General features: G+C 47.8%; 1 protein-coding gene across 1 annotated transcript in view; it reads right to left on the bottom strand.

Annotated features, from left to right (window-relative positions):
* The window catches only part of LOC147106169 (IQ motif and SEC7 domain-containing protein 3-like), a 246,485-nt gene that overhangs the window by 85,990 nt on the left and 141,138 nt on the right, over nucleotides 1-19,357 (bottom strand). Inside the window, exon 9 of the mRNA XM_086009022.1 lies at nucleotides 10,903-11,064. Within this exon, the coding sequence (XP_085865148.1) occupies nucleotides 10,903-11,064 (162 nt within the window). The remainder of the gene's footprint in view (nucleotides 1-10,902; nucleotides 11,065-19,357) is intronic.

Raw genomic sequence — 19,357 nt, 5'->3', positions numbered from 1 at the left:
GTAGGCCATTCGGCCCATCGAGCCTGCTCCACCATTCAATGCGATCATGGCTGATCATCCAAATTCAGTACCCTGTTCCTGCTTTCTCCCCATATCCCTTGATCCCTTTAGCATTAAGAAATCTATCGAACTCCTTCTTGAATATATTTAATGAATTGGCCTCCACCGCCTTCTGTGGTAGAGTGTTCCACAGGTTCACCACTCTCTGGGTGAAGAAATTCCTCCTCATTTCTGTCTTAAATGGCCTACCCTTTATCCTTAGACTGTGTCCCCTGGTTCTGGACACCCCAACCATTGGGAACATCTTTCCTGTATCTAGTCTGTCCAGTCCTGTCAGAATTTTATAAGTTTCAATGAGATCACCTCTCATTCTTCTAAACTCCAGCGAGTACAAGTCCAATTGACCCAATCTCTCCTCATACGTCATTCCTGCCATCCCAGGTATCAGCCTGGTGAATCTTCGCTGAACTCCTTCCATGGCAAGAACATCCTTCCTCAGATAAGGCGACCAAAACTGCACACAATACTCAAGATTCGGAAATAAAACTTTAACATTGATCAGATACTCGGTCTCAATACAAAAAGTATTCTTCAGGATAACTGATCTATTGTGGACTTTTTAATGTTTATGGAGAAGGGTCATTTTCTGAAGCCACGCTGTTAGGGAGGAAGCCTCACCTGCCAAGAGTGTATATCAGGAATTCAGCCAAGCACAACGCACAATTTTCCAAGCATGTGTAGCTTGCAACTGAATTTCTAATATGTGCTCCCAGTGGACAAGGCAAAGTCAAAAATGTACCCCTATAATGTACGTATAATACTTGACACTGCCAGTGCTTCATATTACTATTTCATTGTAAATAAAAATATTATTCACCTTAGCCTGTCTACCTCTGGTCTGTGGGGCAATTTGAAAAGAGTTTGTTCCTACAGTAAATGCTGAAAGTAAATTACATCGAGCACTCAGGCATACACTTCTGTGAGAACAAAGTATAGAAAAGATACAGTTTTTCAATTATAAGGAACAAGGGGCTAGATTTTCAGTATAGGCAGTTTTGGGGCGCTAACCTTAGCGCCCGCCCGAAGTTAGCGCCCGCCCCAAAGTAGCGCCCCGTTGCCGGGAATTCAGTGGCTTCGCCCTAAGAGGTTGGTGGAGCGCTAAAAGAGGCGTTCCACTACTCTCTTTAGGCGCTAAGCCGGCGGTCCAGAGGGATAGCGCCCAGGCGGGGCGCAGCACGGGTGCGGTCATTTTTGCACTGACAGCAGACCCCGTGGTGCCGACCAGCTCTTAAAGGGGGAAGGGACGAATTGGTCTGCTGCCACGCCCTGCACACTGCAGCCTTGCAAAGAGGCCTCAACACTACTGCTCAGCCCCAGGGAGTCATGGCAACGCCAGAGAAGGCCCGTCAGCGTGCCCTGCGCTTCTCAGAGGGTGATCTGGACATAATGGTCACAGCTCTGGAGGTGAGGCGCAAGATCTTGTTTCCAGAGAGTGGGAGGAATCCAACCCACCACGACTACACCAAAGCCTGGAAGCAGATCGCCCAGAGGGTGACGTTCACCGGCGAGGCCCCCAGGACCCACACACAATGCCGTAAGAAATACAACGATCTGACCAGGATTGTGAGGGTGAGTAGCCTTTCCAGTCTCCTCCTCATTCTTGCATGTACACCTGACATGATGGGCAAAGGGACCTGAAAGTCCTTTTGGCCAGCCCTCAGCCAGCAGCATTGGGACAGTCATGAGCATCAAATGGCCATTCGGCACTCTACACTTTGGCCCAGCTATTCCACCATGGGAGGCAGTGGACAGTACATCAGGGCTTCACTCTGTCCAAGCTATTCCACCATGGGAGGCAGTGCACACTACATCAGGGCTTCACTGCGCACTTACAGCCCGTCCTTTCTCTTGCAGGCTAAAGTAGCGTTTAATCGCCAGGCCCGTGCCAGGGGTGGCCGCGCCAAGCTGCAGAAGCTCACTCGGCTGGAGGAGCGCGTGTGTGTGCTCATGGGAGCCCGTGTGATTGTCCCCACAGCGTGCGGTGTATCCGACCCTCCACTGCCCGGCAATGGTAAGGACCTCGCCTTTTGGCCCTCTCGCGTCGCACTGGCCCATCCGAGCTACCTCCTTTGCCACTGTCCCACCAATGCGCTGAATCCCACCAGTCCTAACTCCCTCGCTGACGCCATCTCCTCACTCTGAAGCTACTCTTGTGCATTCCTGCTTTCAGCTGGTGACGACCAGGACCCTGAGGCTGCCAGTGACAGCACCTCCAACCAGGAGGAGGAGGAGGAGCAAGCCGGACCTTCGGGGGAACAGTCACGTCCCGCAGGAGAGGAGGAAATGCTCGACACCTCCTCACTGGACGAGTGCCTGGAGGAACTGTCGCAGGGCAATGCAGCTTCTGGGACCAGTGGCGTCCAGCCACCCAGCAGCCGTGCGCGTGGCCCGCGGCCTTCCCCCCAAAGGGGGGAAGGATCAGAGGGGAGTGCTGCTGCTCGGCACACTCGCCGTCACCAACGCGGCAAGGGTCCCCTAGTTCGGCCCCCTCCTCCCCAGCGGGAGAGTCGCGACTCCAGTCCGGACACCTTCACTTCGGAGGAGGTGCGGAAGCTCGATCAGATGGCCGACGACTCGGACCGGCGCCACACGGAGCTCATGAGCGTGGTGGGGCGCATGCCTGAGGCCATCGAGTCGCTGGCGACCAGTGTGCGCGAGTTCGGGGCAGCAACTGCCGCGACTGGCCGCGTGCTAACTGATGCCGTCAAGACCCTGGCGGATGTGATGCGCGCGCACACCAGGACCACAGGGCCACTCACTGCTGCCACACGCGCTGTCTCAGGCAGGCATCGCCAGGGCAGGCGCCGCGCTGGACCATCCCAGCAAGCCGGCCGTCGGCTGATTGCTGCGGATCCTGCAGTGCGGGCCCGGCCGAGTGCCACCGCGCCACAGCACCAGCCAGCGCATCCCAGACGCCAGCTGGCCCACATTGCGCCATCCGTCGCCGCCATTCCCCCTCTGGGGCGTCAAGGGCAAGCGGCTGCAGCTGATGGTGGCCAGGCTCAGGTGCGCCACTCAGGAGACGGCCCCTCGAGGCCCAAACGCCGTGTAGGCCGCCCCCCAGCGGCATCTGGCGGAAGGGCATCTGAGCCTCAGGCGCCTTCCCCCAGCCTCGCAGCAGCCACTGGGCAGAGCTTGCGAAGGAGCAGCAGGCAGGGCAGGGGAGGCAAAATGCTGGCCAAGGTCTCGCCCTCGCGGGCCACTCAGTAGAGGGTGTGGCCAGCTTTCCTTTAATATGGCGGTGGCCATCTTTATTTTGCCCATGGTTGTGCTTTTGGAGGGCTTTTTTTTTGCGTTAGGCCGACGTTGAGGCCCGGTTTCAATAAAGGTGGAGTGGCTCCTCCCCAGTTTGTGGGAGTGAGTCGTTTGTTGGGCTTTTTGTGGGGCCCGTTTATTGTTTTTGGGGATTCATGTGGGAAGGGCTTTTCATTTTTGTGTAATAAAAAATTATCTTTATTCATGCAGTCTCCATGGTTGTTCTTCTTAGTGTTTGTTGGCTTCGCCGGCTGAGGGCTTGCGGAGCGGCTGCATTCATCTTCCCTCATGGCCCCTGGCCATTCCCTGACAGGGGGCTTAGAAGTACCGTGTAATAAGGTGGCGTCGTGCGGCCCTTGGCCCTGGTCGCTCCCTCCTGGGAACGTACTCCTGCTCCTCCTCCTCCTCCTCCTCCTCCTCCTCCTCCTCATGCTCCTCCTGCTCCTCCTCCTGAGGTGCTGGTCCAACGTCAGGTGGCAGTACCTGAGTCCTGCGGATAGCCAGGTTGTGTAGCATGCAGCAAACCACCACAAATTGGGAGACCCGGTCCGGCGAATACTGGAGAGCTCCTCCGGAGCGATCAAGGCAGCGGAACCGCTGCTTGAGGACCCCAATAGTTAGCTCGATGATGTTGCGGGTGGTTTGATGGCTCTCGTTGTAGGCCTCTTCAGCAGCGGTCCTGGGCGCGCGGAGCGGGGTCATGAGCCAGGTGCACAAAGGATAGCCTTTGTCCCCGAGTAGCCATCCTCTTGGGGGAGGCTGTGCCTGGAACATGTCATGCACAGTACTCTGCCGCAGGATAAAGGCATCGTGGCTGCTGCCTGGGAAGCTGGCATTGACTGCCATGATGCGCTGCTTGTGGTCACAGACCAGCTGCACATTCAGAGAATGGTAGCCCTTCCTGTTGCGATACTGCTCGCCATGCTCCAGAGGGGCCCGCAAAGCCACATGCGTACAGTCAATGGCGCCCTGCACCAAGGGGAATTCCCCGAGTCTGGAAAATCCCAATGCGCGCTGATGCTGGCTCTCCAGGGCCATGGGGAAGGAGATGAATTGGCTTCTCCTTCTGAACAGTGCTTCGGTCACCTGGCGGATGCAGCGATGCGCGCCGTACTGGGAGATGTTTGCTATGTCCCCAGCAGCGTATTGGAAGGAGCCGGTGGCATAGAAGTTCAATGCCACCGTCACCTTCACTTCCACCGACAGAGACGTCCTGCACCTGAGCTTTGGCCGCAGATCTCGGCGAAGCAGGTGGCAGATCTCTGCAATCACCCCCTTTCGGAATCGGAGCCTTTTAACACATCGCGCGGCACTCATGTTTAGGTAGGAGCGCTGCTGGCGGTATAGCCTGACTGGGTAAGGCCTACGTGGCCGACGCCTGTAGCCCCCTCTGCCTCTAGCCAGGGCTGCCCCTCTCACAATGCGTCTGCGAGCCCTACGGACATGGAGCTGCAGCTCCGCGTTGGCACCCCATGCAACCCCCATCAAATCCTGGCAAACACTCTAATTTCCAAATGGCCACTTGCAGCGCTGTTGCCTGAGTCCAAAAATACCTGGCTCTTGCTGCTTGAAACCAGTTAGCTATCCTCCTTGTTGTGTCTCCAGAAATGCGTTGCACAAGACTGTTTTCTGAAAAAAGGATGGCCTTTATACTGGAGAGGACGTTCCCTTTAATTAGCGCCCCCCGGGGCCCGCGCTGGTTGTGTTGCGTTCCTTTTTCCAAACGCTCCGGCCGCCCGCCGCACAATGGGGCGGTCCGACTGAAGTTTGCAATCGGGGCGGCCAAAGGGCGTTGCACGAGGATGTGACGTCATTTTCTGCGCGCGCATCCGGGCGGGCGCTAAACTTTGCGCCGGCGCTAACGGGCAACTTAATTTGGGGCGGGGCGCAAACTGCGCTGCGCCCGGGCGCTACACGCATAGCGCCCGGAAATCACTTCTCTTAAGGCGCTAACTGCTGGCGCAAGCAACTGAAAATCTAGCCCAAGGTGTGCTCACAAGAACTGCTGTGAGACAGAAGCGATTACATACAAACCAGAAACTGTAACATTTTGCCAAATACCTCTGAGATCTCTGTGCTCCTCCAGTTCTGGGCCTCCTGCACATCCCCAATTTTAATCACTCCACCGTTGGCAGCTGTGCCTTCAGCTGTCTAGCCTCTAAGCTCTGGAATTCCCTCCCTAAATTTCACCTCTTCGCTACCTCTCTCTCCTCCTTTAAGGTGCTCCTTAAAACCTACCTCTTTGACCAAGCTTTTGGTCACCTGTCCTAATATCTCCTTATCTGGCACGGTGTCAAAGTTTGTTTGATAGCGCTCCTGTGAAGCGCCTTTCATTTTAGTGTGAAATCTTCTCAAAAACGTATCAATAAGAGGAAAACTTGGTTGCATGCTGACAATCTCCATCACAAGTCAGACACAGATCACACACTGGTTTGTTTCTGTAACAAAATCGCTTTTTATGCGAACAGGTTATTAGCCTGACTCACAACTCCCTACCAGGAGAACCAGCTAGATGGTTCCCCACTCCACTGCAATCCCATTGGACACGACTACCCCGCCAGATGCCAACCCAGTATTCAGAGACCGGAGCTCTTGTCTCCGCTTCCCAGGGCTGTCTAAAGTGGGGCTCGATGCCATAATCTTCTGACTCAAAGGCAGGAATGCTACCACTGAGTCAAGACTCACTCCTGAGTTTACATTGCAAAATTACCTAACTTGAGTCACCTTGCAAATTTATTCTACTGCTCAACCCTAACAGATTTATCATGAATTTAATCTTAATCTGAAGCTTAACCTTTTCCATCACCTCTTCAACTTGCAATGTTATCCAGAAGAAAGTTGATTGGGAGAAGGAATGTGTGTTTTATGATACTGGACCTTAATAAGGGATCCATTCAGCGTCAGGAATGAAAAGCTATGTTGCAGCTACACATTTTGGAGGAAATCTTGGGTTGATTTGCGCCTCTCGTTAGCGCCCTGGGGGAGCAACACCGAATTTTTCCCCCTTTGACTTTAAAGGAAAAATATGTTTGGCCATCATCCCAATTTACTAAAGAAACAAGGCAATGACATACATTGCAATGAGACTCCTCATTCATATTGCAGCCAAGCATTTTGAAGCAATTTACCTCACCTCATTGTGTGTTTGTAAAAGAAACTACAAAAATTAACTCAAAGACTATTTTTATGAAGGCAGTTCCTTTTAATAAATGTTCAGATACCCTGTTTTTTACTCTTTAATTTTCACATTTTCTTCTGTATGACCCACACCTTTGGTGGCCTTTCAGTTTGAATATAAAGACAAACAGAGGTCAGCAAGTTCAGTGACCCATTGCCTAAGAAGAAGGTTTTCATTTTTGCTAAACTTTTCCTCACATAAACTTATCATATTAGATCTTTCGGGCACTTTTCACATATGAAAAATGAAGTTGAAATTTAACGATGTATTGATACAACACTGGCACGGTTTATGGCAGGAAATTGAAAACTGTGTAAATCATTTGAACTGTTGCACGTACAATTCTCGGGATAAAAGTTTAGATAAGTTTTACCATGATCATATGATGGATGCAGCTTGGTGTTTTTAATCACTTTTCTGTTTTTGACACGAGGTGACACCTTGCGCACGTCGGTGGCTCACAACTGAAAATTTCACACTGAAGTTTTGCCCAATGTCAACAGCTCAGTCTGTGATTCACTGGTACTGGAAATATTATAGGATTCCAAATATACTTTTTAAACATCACAATGTTACCACAAAACAGTGGCAAGATACAGGCCTCACATCAAGACTATCTTGTAAATGTTCAACAGGGCAGCTACTAACTTCCAGATTGAAGTAAAAGTAATCTCTCAGGAACAAGGTGAGGAGAATTCAAGTTCCTTCTGCAATTTGGAATGATCTTCATTAGAGAGTAAGTAAATGAAAACATTTGTAATTTTATTTTTATTTTTTGGAAAAGTTCTGATATAGTACGAACAAGCAGATCTGTTAAGTCTCAATCATTTTGAGTGAGGTTCACTCGTTTTGGTTTAAAAATTTAATAGCTCCATCTCATAGGAACATGGGGCCAGGATTAGGCCTCTCAAGCCTGTTCCACCATTTTATTTGATTATTGTTGAGCTGTACCTCAACTCCATTTACCCGTCTTTGCTCCATATCCCTCGATATCCTTACATAACAAATATTTATCGAACTCAGTCTTGAAAATTTTAATTGGCCCAGTGTCCACAAACATTTGAGGGCGAATTCCAGATTTCCACTACCCTTAGTGTGAAAAACTGCTTCCTCTATTGACTTGTGAATGGCCTGGCTCTAATTTTAAGATTCTGCCCCCTTGTTCTGAATTCCCCACCAGAGGAAATAGTTTCTCTCTATCTAGCGTATCATTTTAAACACTTCGATTAGATCATCTCTCAACCACCTAAGCTTGAGGGATACAAGTTTGTGTAATCTGTCCTCATAATTTAGTTCTTTAAGCCCTAATATCTTTCTGGTGAATCTGTGCTGTACCCCCTCCAAGGCCAATATATCTTTCCTGAGGTTCGGTGCCCAAAACTAAACACTGTACACCAGGTGGGGTTTGACCAAAGGTCTGTACAACTTAAGCATTCCACTTTGGTATTTCAAACGCCTTGAGATAAAGGCCAACATTCCTTTAGCTTTTTTGATTACTTTTTGTATTTGTGCACGAGCTTTCAGTGATCCTTGCACATACACACTTAAATCCCTTTGCTCCTCCACAGCTCCTAGTCTCTCACCATTGAGAAAACATTCAGATTTGTCTTTCTCAGATCCAAAGTCGATAACCCCACACTGAACTCCATCTGCAATATATATACGATGAAAGGTTAAGGCCCCAGTTCTGGGGAACACAACTTGTCACATCCCTCCAATCAGAGAACGTTCCCTATATCCCTATTTTCTGTCTCCTTCCTCCCATGTCACAAGGTTACTTCCAATTCCATACACTTTCATTTTTGCTAATAATCTCTTATCAAAGCCTTGTGGAAGTCCATATAGACAACAGCCATAGACACGCCCCTATCCACCATGCTAATGACCTCCTCAAAAATCTCACTTTTTTGGTTTTAAATCTCACTCCTAACATTTCCTTGCTGTCATCAGCTTTTGCACAAACAGGATGCAACATAAAAGCTATTATGTTACAATGTCTACTTCATTTATAAGTTGTAGGAAACTGGATATTAGATCAAACATGCTAGATAAGGGAGTGTCTGTGAATGTTATTGATATGGAATTCCAGAAAGCATTCGATAAGGTTCCACATAAGAGACTGCTAACAAAAATGAAAGTGCATGGATTTGGAGGCAACTTATGGAATTGGTTAGGAGGTCGGAGACAGAGAGTAGGGATAATGGGTATGTACTCAAATTGGCAGGATGTAACTAGTGATGACCCCCAGGGATCTGTACTGGGGCCTCAGCTTTTCACTATATTTATAAATGACTTAGGTGTAGGAATAGAGAGCCATAGATCCAAGTTTGCTGATGGCACTAAGTTAGGTGGCACAGTAAATAGTGTAGATGGGAGCAGAAAGTTCCAAATGGGCATTGGTAGATTAAGTGAGTGGTTAAAACTGTGGCAAATGGAGCGCAATGTGGGGAAATGTGAGGTCATCCACTTTGGACCTAAGAAAGAGAGATCAGAGCATTTTCTAGATGGTGCGATGTTAGGAACTGTGGATGAGCAGAGAGATTTAGGGGTCCAAAATACAGAAAACACTAAAAGCTAGTGGACGGGTACAAAAAGTAATTAAAATGGGTGATGGAATGTTGGCCTTTATCTCAAGAGGGCTGGAATACAAAGGGGTGGAAGTTAGGCTGCAGTGATATAAAACTCTGGTTAGACCCCATCTGGACACTGCATTCATTTCTGGGCACCACACCGCAGGAAGGGAATATTGGCCTTGGAGGGGATGCAACACAGATTCACCAAAATGATACTGGGGCAAAAAGGGTTAAATTATCAGGACAGGTTGCTTAGACTAGACTTGTAGTCCCTTGAGTTATGAAGATTATGGGGTGATCTAATTGAAGTGATTAAAAGGAGTTGATAGGGTGGATAGAGAGAAACTATTTCCTCTGATGGGGGAGCCCAGAACAAGGGGGCAGAACCTTAAAATTAGAGCTAGGCCGTTCAGGCGTGATGTCATGAAGCACTTCTTCACACAAAAGAGAGTGGAAATCTGGAGCTCTCTCCCAAAAAAAGCTGTTGAGGCTAGGTCAACTGAAAATTTCAAAACTGAGATTGATAGATTTTTGTTAGACAAGGGTATTAAGGGTTACAGAACCAAGGCAGATAGCTGGAGTTAAGATACAGATCGGCCATGATCTAACTGAAAGGCAGAACAGGCTCGAGGGGCTGAATGGCCTACTCTTGTTCCTATGTTCCTATGAAATGTATAGAGGATATACATTTCACACTACAAGCAGCTCACTTTGAGTCTCGTTTTACCAAACTTATAACTTCTGGTTGATACAGGTGCAGAGGAAGTAAAAAGTAGTAAGTTTTGAAATACTGGTAAAATACTTTACTTATCACACATCCATTAACAATGGAAATATTCCTTCCATTATACGTTCCAATATGCTTTAAAAAGATATAAATGCTTGATAACAGTGCAAAGTTGGCAAACTGCATTGGTTTTGGGGAAAGTGTTTTGGGGATGGAAGGCTCCACATTGATAAGGCTTTTCAAGGTCTGTTCTGTTAGTGTTAACTCTGTGATGTCAATACATACAGTGGCACGGTGCTTTGTGAGGAGTGCCATGGTGTGTGCAGTCTGCTTATTATCATTTTTAATTTCCAACTGTGAACAATTCTCCAGGACACCACCCCCCACCCCCCCGCCACAGCCCCCCCACCCTCCCACCCTGCCGCAGCCCCCACCCCGCCGCAGCCCCCCACCCCCCACCCACCCTGCCGCAGCCCCCCACCCCCCCGCAGCCCCCCACCCCCCACCCACCCTGCCGCAGCCCCCCACCCCGCCGCAGCCCCCCACCTCCCACCCCCCACCCACCCTGCCGCAGCCCCCACCTCCCACCCCACCGCCCTGATGAGCGACTGCGAAAATAAAAGTAACAGATGGGTAGTAAAAATGACCACCGTCGATCAACTGGGAGCTAGAGTTACCAAGGCCATGGAATATTATTAAATGCCTAAAAGATGTCAGCAGCCTATACTTCAAGCGACCTTGCTGTCTGTCATCAATCAAATGAATCTACGGTAAATTTGTGGAGACTTTTCAAGAATAGCCCAAAAAAAAACTTATAAACATTGCATTAAAAAAAAAAATATCCATTAATCAATGCTCAGTGAAAAAATATGATCACAACGGCACATTAAGATCCGAAGGTATTGAACTTTCCTTCAGAGAATGCAGCCTCTCAGCTCCCTCCTGCGTTGTAGAACTGCAGGAACAATGGAGTTGAGAGTCCCTAAAATCAATCAATAAGATCGCCACATACTTGCAGAACCAGGGCTGTTTGTTTTAACCAATTGCGCCCAGCCGACAGGTTAACGCATTTGCAGCAGCAACAATCGCAGAGAAACGCAGCTACTCACAATCAATTCGAATTTGCTCCATCTCTGTCACCTCCGCTATTGACTCCTTCAGCTCCTCCACAAACTTCTGGAGCTCCTCTGAACTCTGGGCACAGAAACTGAGCGCCTGCTTCTTCTCAGAGCCAGAAACAGATGAGACTAGGGTGATCCCATGAGGATAAACTAACAGAGAAAATACTCAGCTATTAGCACAGGTAAATGTAAACTCTATCATATTCTTTTTCCTAGTTTGCTCTGTGCATCTTCTAAGTCAGAGGATGGGTGAATGCATCAGAAACAATTAACCTTGACATGCACCACAAAAAACTAGATATAAAATTAACACCACTTAAAGTAGTAGTCCAGGGAAGTACATTTTGTTCATATATAATTAGTGAGATCAAGATCAAGTGTAACCTTCAGGTGATGTGGGATTAGATGGTAGGGGATAAATGCGCCAGGGCATGGTGAGGTAATTCAGTCCCCATTTTAAATTCACACATTCCGGCCTAGAAATTGGTTCGCGCCGAACTGGGCGAAGGGAACGATCCCTGTGCAGGAACGGGTAGGCCTGAGGTACACTTGATATTGGACCTCGGGCCTCATTTACACGAGGCCGCGAGCTGCAGGTGCCTGCTGGGCGTCCCCAGGCATCTCACCGGCAAAGAGGATTTCAATTTTGGAATGCTGTGTCGTGGCAGGTAGGTCCTGGGAGGGGGGGACCAAGGGAAGTGGGGGAAGTGATCAGTGGGGGGAGGGGTAGCAATCAGGAGGTGGAGAGGTGACCAAGAGAGGGGGGAAGTGATTGGGAGAGTTGCGAAGCAATTGGGGGGGGGGGGGGGGGGAAGGGGGGGAACGGCCGGGAGAGATGGGCAAGCGATCAGGAGGAAGGAGCGCTCCTGCACCTCCTGGCTCCCCATTCAGGTAAATATATATACTTTTAAAATCTACCGATTTGGTGATAGCCTCTAAGCCACGTGTAGACCACGTTTTCTTGAACGCAGCCAGCTGAGAGTGGGCCTCAAACAGGCATGAGGCCCTATATTTGCATATGCTCCCGATCGCCACAGTGGAAGAAGCAAGGCATAGGGGCTGAACATTCCAAAATATCGACCAGTCAAAATTGCACCCAAACTCTTTAAAGCATTAAGACATGAGGCTGGGCTTCCAGTGCTATTTGTATCCTCTATTGGCAGCTTGCCTCTGGTAGGTAAGGAATTCCAATGCTACTGCAGCATTGACGTGGCTGAAGCTGAAGCTGTTTAATGGGATGACTCCTAGATTCAGAGGGAAGGAAGCCAACAAAAGGAGTAGGTCATACAGCCCCTTGAGCCTGCTCCGCCATTCAATAAGATCATGGCTGATCTTCTACCTCAACTCCACTTTCCTGCACGATCCATATATTCCTTGCTTCCCTTAGTAACCAAAAATCTATCGATCTCTGTGTTGAATATACTCAATGACTGATCATCCACAGCCCTCTGGGGTAGAGAATTCCGAAGATTTAAAACCCTCTGAGTGAAGAAATCTCTCCTTATCTCAGTCCCAAATAGCCGACCTCTTATCCTAAAACTGTGACCCTAATTCTAGACTCACCAGCCAGGGGAAACAGCCTCTCAGCATCTACCTTGTCACGCTCTCTAAAAATTTTATACGTTTCAAAGAGATCACCTCTCATTCTTCTAAACTCCAGAGAATATAAGCCCATTCTACTCAATCTTTCCTCATAGGTCAACCCTCTCACCCCAGGAATCCATCTAGTGAACCTTCTTTGCACCCCCTCTTGAAAGAATTGTTACTAGTCCTAGCCCCTGTAGGGCTACCCCAGATCAGGCGTATTCCCCAGACGTTCACTCTCAACTAAAGTTAGAGGTAGCCAAATCCTAAAGATGCTTAATTGGGTCTAAAGGTTCAGACTATCTCTCCCTAAAGAAAAGGAACGACCTGAAGATGTTACCGTCCTCCAGATAGCACTTTTAATAAGTTTAACTAGACTGTAACCTTCTGGATATTATGAGGGTCCGGAAAACTCCTCCAGAATTCTGCAACTCCTCACCAAAGAATGTACAGAGATTGAGTTCGCGAGTTTGATACAGAAGTACTATGTGAGACAATTCTAAAAAATATAGATTTATTAAAGAACCGACATGTAACTTACAGCTGGTGATTCAATCGCAACATTAACAGTTCCAAATACAGAAAACTTACAATTCTTATTATCAGAGATCCTTATTCTCAAATCTTAACTTCATTACATTTTTACATTTCTTAGTCTTATCTAGAATATCCACCAAAATCAAATACCTTTGATCCCCGAGACTCAAAGAGTTAAAAACTTACAGAGCCTGCCTCTGAAGCATTAGACTCGCTTTGCCCCTTTCAGTGAATTCTATCTTCCCATTTGAAAGTCCTATATTTATACCCTTTCTGCAGTGGTATAATCTTTGTAGTTTTCTGCTGATGTAAGCTAATTACCTCATCATTTTTCTGTTGACTTTTTTCTATTCTTACTGTCAGTTCAGCTGTTAGCTTGCAGAATTATGTCTGCTGTATAGGTGTTCGAAGCTTATCATAAAAACAATGTGTCAGCAGTGGTTCTGTTTGATTTCATTTTTATCAAAGTCTCCTGTTTGTATTTTTTGCACTTAGAACACCTCAACTGGTTACAACCACAGACTTCATGTCTCCTAGGTGTTCCAAGTTCAACACAAAAACAATGTGATGACTGTTGCCTCCCGTGTTTCATTTGATGTTATTTTTATGAAGGCATTCTGTGCAATTCTTTTTATAACGTGTAAATTAAAAACACCTCAACTAGGGTGATCTATGCAATTCTTATTTACCTCAGTTGGTTATAACATATAATCATGTCTCCTGTTTCATTTGATGTCAGGTGTTTCTTTTACTTGATGTCATTTTTACAAAGGCACATGTTTCTTTAATGTTCTGTGTTACTTTCCGAAGTGTTGGTTTATAACACTTACCTTGGGTATAGCTATTGTGTTCTTTCCAAACTGCAGACTTCCTGAAACCTCCAACCTGCTGCTTCAATAGGGCTATTGTTTCAGTGTCAATAACCTATCTTATCTCAAAAGCCTATATGCTGTTTACAGTTTTTGGTTGTTAAGGCTTCCAGACTTCCAGACCCAGTATGTCATGTTTTAATAAGTCAAAATTCTGTTCATAGGATGGAGTATTTTTCTGAATATGGTTATTCCTTCACACTCTTAGGCAAGTGTAATGATCAATAACATGTCATTCTATAGTGGACACTAGGTGGAGCCGTAGAGCTGTATATAGCTGTATGTATAAGACTACACTACCCAGCTGTATGTATATTAAGACTACATTACCCATGAGGCACTAGGCTACCCACAAGGCAACAGTCAAGATGGAAGCCTCTACAGCTACTGCACCTAGTCCACATGTGCTCAATAAAAGTGTCTAGCAAAAGCTAGCTGTGTTCATAATAAGAATGTCTATTTATTAATGAACATAAGATGGTACCAGGATGGTGAAGATCTGCTGAAAATTGTGAAAAGCGACATGGAGAATTTGAAGCCACCAGAGCGTTTGAAACTCACAGGAAACATCGACTACAATTGGCAGACTCTTAAACAACAATTCGAACTCTACATTGCAGCCATCGGATTCAGTACGAAGCCAGACGCAAGGAAGATAGCGTTGCTGCTTACGGTTGCAGGCCCACAGGCGATAGAGGTATTTAATACATTTGTATTTAATCCAGAGGAGAACAGAGAAAAATTAGAAGATGTGCTAAAAAAATTTGATGCACATTGCTCTCCCAAAAAGAATGAGACCTATGAAAGATACATCTTCTGTTCTCGGACACAGCAGCAAAATGAGACTTTTGATAGCTTTATAACTGATCTGAAACTGAAAGCACAGACATGTAATTTCTCTGAGCTCAAAGCATCCATGATTCGTGACCAGATTGTGTTTGGTATTCATGATAAAAAAAGTCAGGGAACGTCTGTTGAGAGAAACCGAACTAAATTTGGAAAATGCGGTGAAAATATGCCAAGCCAGCGAGCTAGCTCGAAAGCACGCGAAGACTTTCAGTGAAATCAATAATGATGCGATTGTAATGAGTGATAATGCTGCTGTCAGTGCTGTGTCCTACAAGGGGAAGAAACGTGGGCAGAACAGAAATGAAAAGCAATCGGAGGATGAAATTTTTAATTGTAAACGCTGTGGTTACAAACACCAGTTAAGACAATGCCCAGCGTTTGGAAAAATGTGCACAAAGTGTAATGGAAAGAATCACTTTGCCAAACAATGCTTTTCAAAAGTAAAAACTAAGAAAGGGCAACGAGTTAATGTAATTGAGGACACTGATTTAAGTGAGACATTTTTTGTACGAATGGTGTCATGTGACAATATCAAAAAGGATACAGAAAATGTGCAGCCCTCAGAAATGGACAATGCTGAACATAAAGTTAATGCAGTAAAAGAGGACAAATGGATGATCCCACTGCAGGTAAATGGAGCATTAGTTACCTTGAAACTAGACACTGGGGCAAAAGCAAACTTAATCAGTATGAGTGACATTAACAATATGAAAGAAAAGCCCAAAATACAGAAAAAGTCAGTACTACTGAAGGACTATAATGGACAGAAAATAGATAGCTTAGGTGTATGCAGACTCAAAGTGACAGTCAAAGACAAAGTGCATCATCTCATGTTTTCTGTTGTGGCTGAAAGACTTGATTCACTACTGGGTGACAAAGCTTGTGAGGACTTAGAACTGGTCAAGAGAGTCTACCGTATAAACTGTGCCATAAGCAGACCAGATGACTCGGTGGATTCTGTAGTGAATAATTTCCAGGATGTGTTCAAAGGATTTGGAGTTCTACCATTCACTTACAAGATCCAGCTAAAGGAGGATGCTCAGCCAGTGGTACATGCTCCACGAAGAGTTCCAGCACCCCTGCGTGACCGGCTCAAGAATGAACTGGACAGAATGACCACACTAGGAGTCATCAGGAAAGTCGAAGAGCCAACAGACTGGGTTAACTCCATGGTATGTGTAAAGAAAAAGAACAATGATCTAAGAATATGCATGGATCCAAAGGACTTAAATGCAAACATAAAACGTGAACACTACCAGATTCCCAAGCGAGAAGAAATCACCAGTGAAATGTCAGGTGCCAGATACTTTACAAAGCTCGATGCCTCACAAGGATTTTGGCAACTAAAACTGGATGAAGAGAGCACCAAATACTGTACCTTCAACACACCATTTGGCAGGTATTGTTTCCTCAGAATGCCTTTCGGGATAATATCTGCATCTGAAATCTTTCATAGAGTGGTGGAACACATAATTGAAGGTCTGGAAGGAGTTCGGGTCTATGTTGATGACATCATCATCTGGGGCTCCACACTGAAAGAACACAATGAGAGACTGACTAAAGTGCTACAGAGCATACGCCGGAATGGACTGAAGCTCAACAAAGCCAAGTGTCAGTTTGGCGTCCAGGAAGTCACTTTCCTAGGAGATAATCTATCTGGTAAAGGAATAGAGCCAGATATGGAAAAAGTAAACGCCATACTCAAAATGCCCTGACCCACTGACAAAAAAGGAGTGCTATGCATCATGGGGATGATAAACTTCATTGGAAAGTTCATTCCTAACTTGTCAGCCAAGACAGACTGTCTGCGAGACCTGCTACATAAAACAAATGAGTTCGCATGGACAGAAAGACATGAACAAGAGTGGATAAACCTCAAAACAGTGCTGACAACCACACCTGTACTCACCTTCTTTGACCCAACAAAAAGAATCAAAGTGTCAACGGATGCATCAAAAGATGGCCTAGGTGCGGTCTTGCTACAAGCAGAGGGTGAAGATTGGAAGCCTGTTGCCTATGCCTCCAGGTCTATGACTGATACTGAGTGTCGATACGCCCAGATTGAAAAGGAATGTCTAGGCTTGGTAGTTGGACTAGAAAAGTTTCATGGCTACATATATGGACTTCCCACCTTCACAGTTGAGACAGACCACAGCCCTCTGGTTGCCATCATTAAAAAAAACCTGAATGAGATGTCTCCAAGGATTCAACGACTCATGATGAAGCTGCAAAGATATGACTTTGAACTGATCTACACACCAGGCAAATACATAGTGTTAGCAGATGCACTATCCCGAGCACCCACAATGAGTCATGTGAGCTCTACTGAAGAAGACGTGGATGTTCATGTGAGTATGGTCACTGCTGCGCTGCCCGTGTCAGACACAAAATCAAAGCAAATAGCAGAAGAAACAGTAAAAGATACAGGCCTAGAAATTGGGTTTTGGCGCAGCAACGGCTTTAGCGCCGGAAGTTAGTGCCGGAGCTAAGTCGCGCTGGTCGGGCCAAAAATTCACTACTTCTGCGCCCAAACGGCTGCCGGCGCTGCTGAAAGCTGTTAGCGCCTGAAAACTGGCGCTATGCGCTGAATTTCGGCGCTATTCCGGCGCTGCGGCGCCCGCTGCGGTGCGGCAGGTTCAGGAAGTGCAGGCCTCCTCCTTCCCTTAAGGAGGACCTGCCTGCACCCGGCCGCGGCCCGCGATAATCTTATTAAAAATGAGCCCGGCACCTCGGACAAGTGCCGGGCTTGCTTCTGTTCCGGGGGGGGGGGGGGGAAGTCCGGGGAGGGAGCTGCGGCCAGGCGGGCGGCGGGGAAGCGGCCGGCCGCCGCGGGGCCTTTAATGCGCCAGCGCAAACTTGTGCAAGGCACCTCTGCCAGAACGTTGCTTGCGGCTGCCACGGGCGAGGCGGCCGCAAGTCAATTTCCCAGTTCGGGCGGGTTACCATGGCAACCGGGACGCTGCGCACACCGATGACGTCATCGGTGCCGGCGCAGCGCTACCGGTCTACCGCGGCGGAAGGGCCCCAGGCAATTTAGGCGCCGGCGCCAATTGCAGCGCTAGGCCCTCTAGCGCCGCAAAATCGGCGCTAAGGGCACTGAATTTCTAGGCCACAGTATTACAAACAGTAATAGAGAACATTCATCATGGTTGGCCAAAAGGTTCCTGTCCAAAATATTTTCACATAAGGTCAGAATTGAGTGTCGCAAGTGGACTATTACTAAAACAGAACAGAATAGTCATTCCACAGGCTCTACGTCAAGACATGCTCAAAAGGATTCATGAGGGACACCTCGGAATTGAAAAATGCAAAAGGAGAGCAAGAGACACTGGCCTAGAAATTCAGTGCCCTTAGCGCCGATTTTGCGGCGCTAGAGGGCCTAGCGCTGCAATTGGCGCCGGCGCCGAAATTGCCTGGGGCCCTTCCGCCGCGGTAGACCGGTAGCGCTGCGCCGGCACCGATGACGTCATCGGTGTGCGCAGCGTCCCGGTTGCCATGCCGACGGGCCCCAGCGCCGAAATTCAGTTGCGGCCGCCTCGCCCGTGGCAGCCGCAACTAAGACTCTGGCAACAGAGTCTTACATGACTTTGCGCCGGCGCATTAAAGGCACCGCGGCGGCCGGCCGCTTACCCGCCGGCCGCCTGGCCGCAGCTCCCTCCCCGGACTTCCCCCCCCCCCCCCCCCCCCCGGAACAGAAGCAAGCCCGGCACTTGTCCGAGGTGCCGGGCTCATTTTTAAAAAGATTTTCGCGGGCCGCGGCCGGGTGCAGGCAGCTCCTCCTTAAGGGAAGGAGGAGGCCTGCACTTCCCGAACCTGCCGCACCGCAGCGGGCGCCGCAGCGCTGGAATAGTGCCGATATTCAGCGCGTAGCGCCAGTTTTCAGGCGCAAACAGCTCTCAGCAGCGCCGGCAGCCGTTTGGGCGCAGAATTGGTGAATTTTGGGCCCGACCAGCGCGACTTAGCTCCGGCACTAACTTCCGGCGCTAAAGCCCTGGCTGCGCCAAAACTCAATTTCTAGGCCACTGTTTATTGGCCTGGCATAAATAAGGACATTGAGAACATGATAGGCAAATGTGAGACATGTCAGAAACACCAAAACAAACAAGCAAAGGAACCAATGATAGTAGCTGACATACCAACAGCACCATGGCAAAAGGTTGGTATGGACCTTTTTCATTTAAATGGTAAAGACTATCTAATAGTGATTGACTACTATTCTAACTATCCTGAGATGGCGCTGCTCTCAAGCACCACAGCAAGCAGTGTCATAATGCATGTGAAATCCATCTTCGCCAGACATGGAATTCCCAATATTGCCGTTCGCGACAATGGTCCGTGCTTCAACTGTAAGGAGTGGCAACAGTTTCCAGCACATTATGACTTTCAGCACATCACATCCAGTCCTTTGTATGCTCAGTCAAATGGTAAGGCAGAGAAAGGTGTTCAAGTTCTCAAGCAGCTACTGAAGAAAGCGACAGAAAGCAAGTCTGATCCTTATCTCGCCCTGCTGAGCTACCGAGCCTCACCTTTAGACTGTGGTTCTTCACCTGCTGAACTACTAATGGGTCGCAAGTTGCGCACCACGCTACCCTGCTGTGCAAAAG

This window comes from Somniosus microcephalus, chromosome 16 (assembly GCF_052327205.1).
Source record: "Somniosus microcephalus isolate GS21.2 chromosome 16, FLI_Smic_1.0, whole genome shotgun sequence".
In the NCBI taxonomy this organism is placed as follows: domain Eukaryota; kingdom Metazoa; phylum Chordata; class Chondrichthyes; order Squaliformes; family Somniosidae; genus Somniosus; species Somniosus microcephalus.
This window is presented reverse-complemented; position numbering and strand designations above follow the sequence as displayed.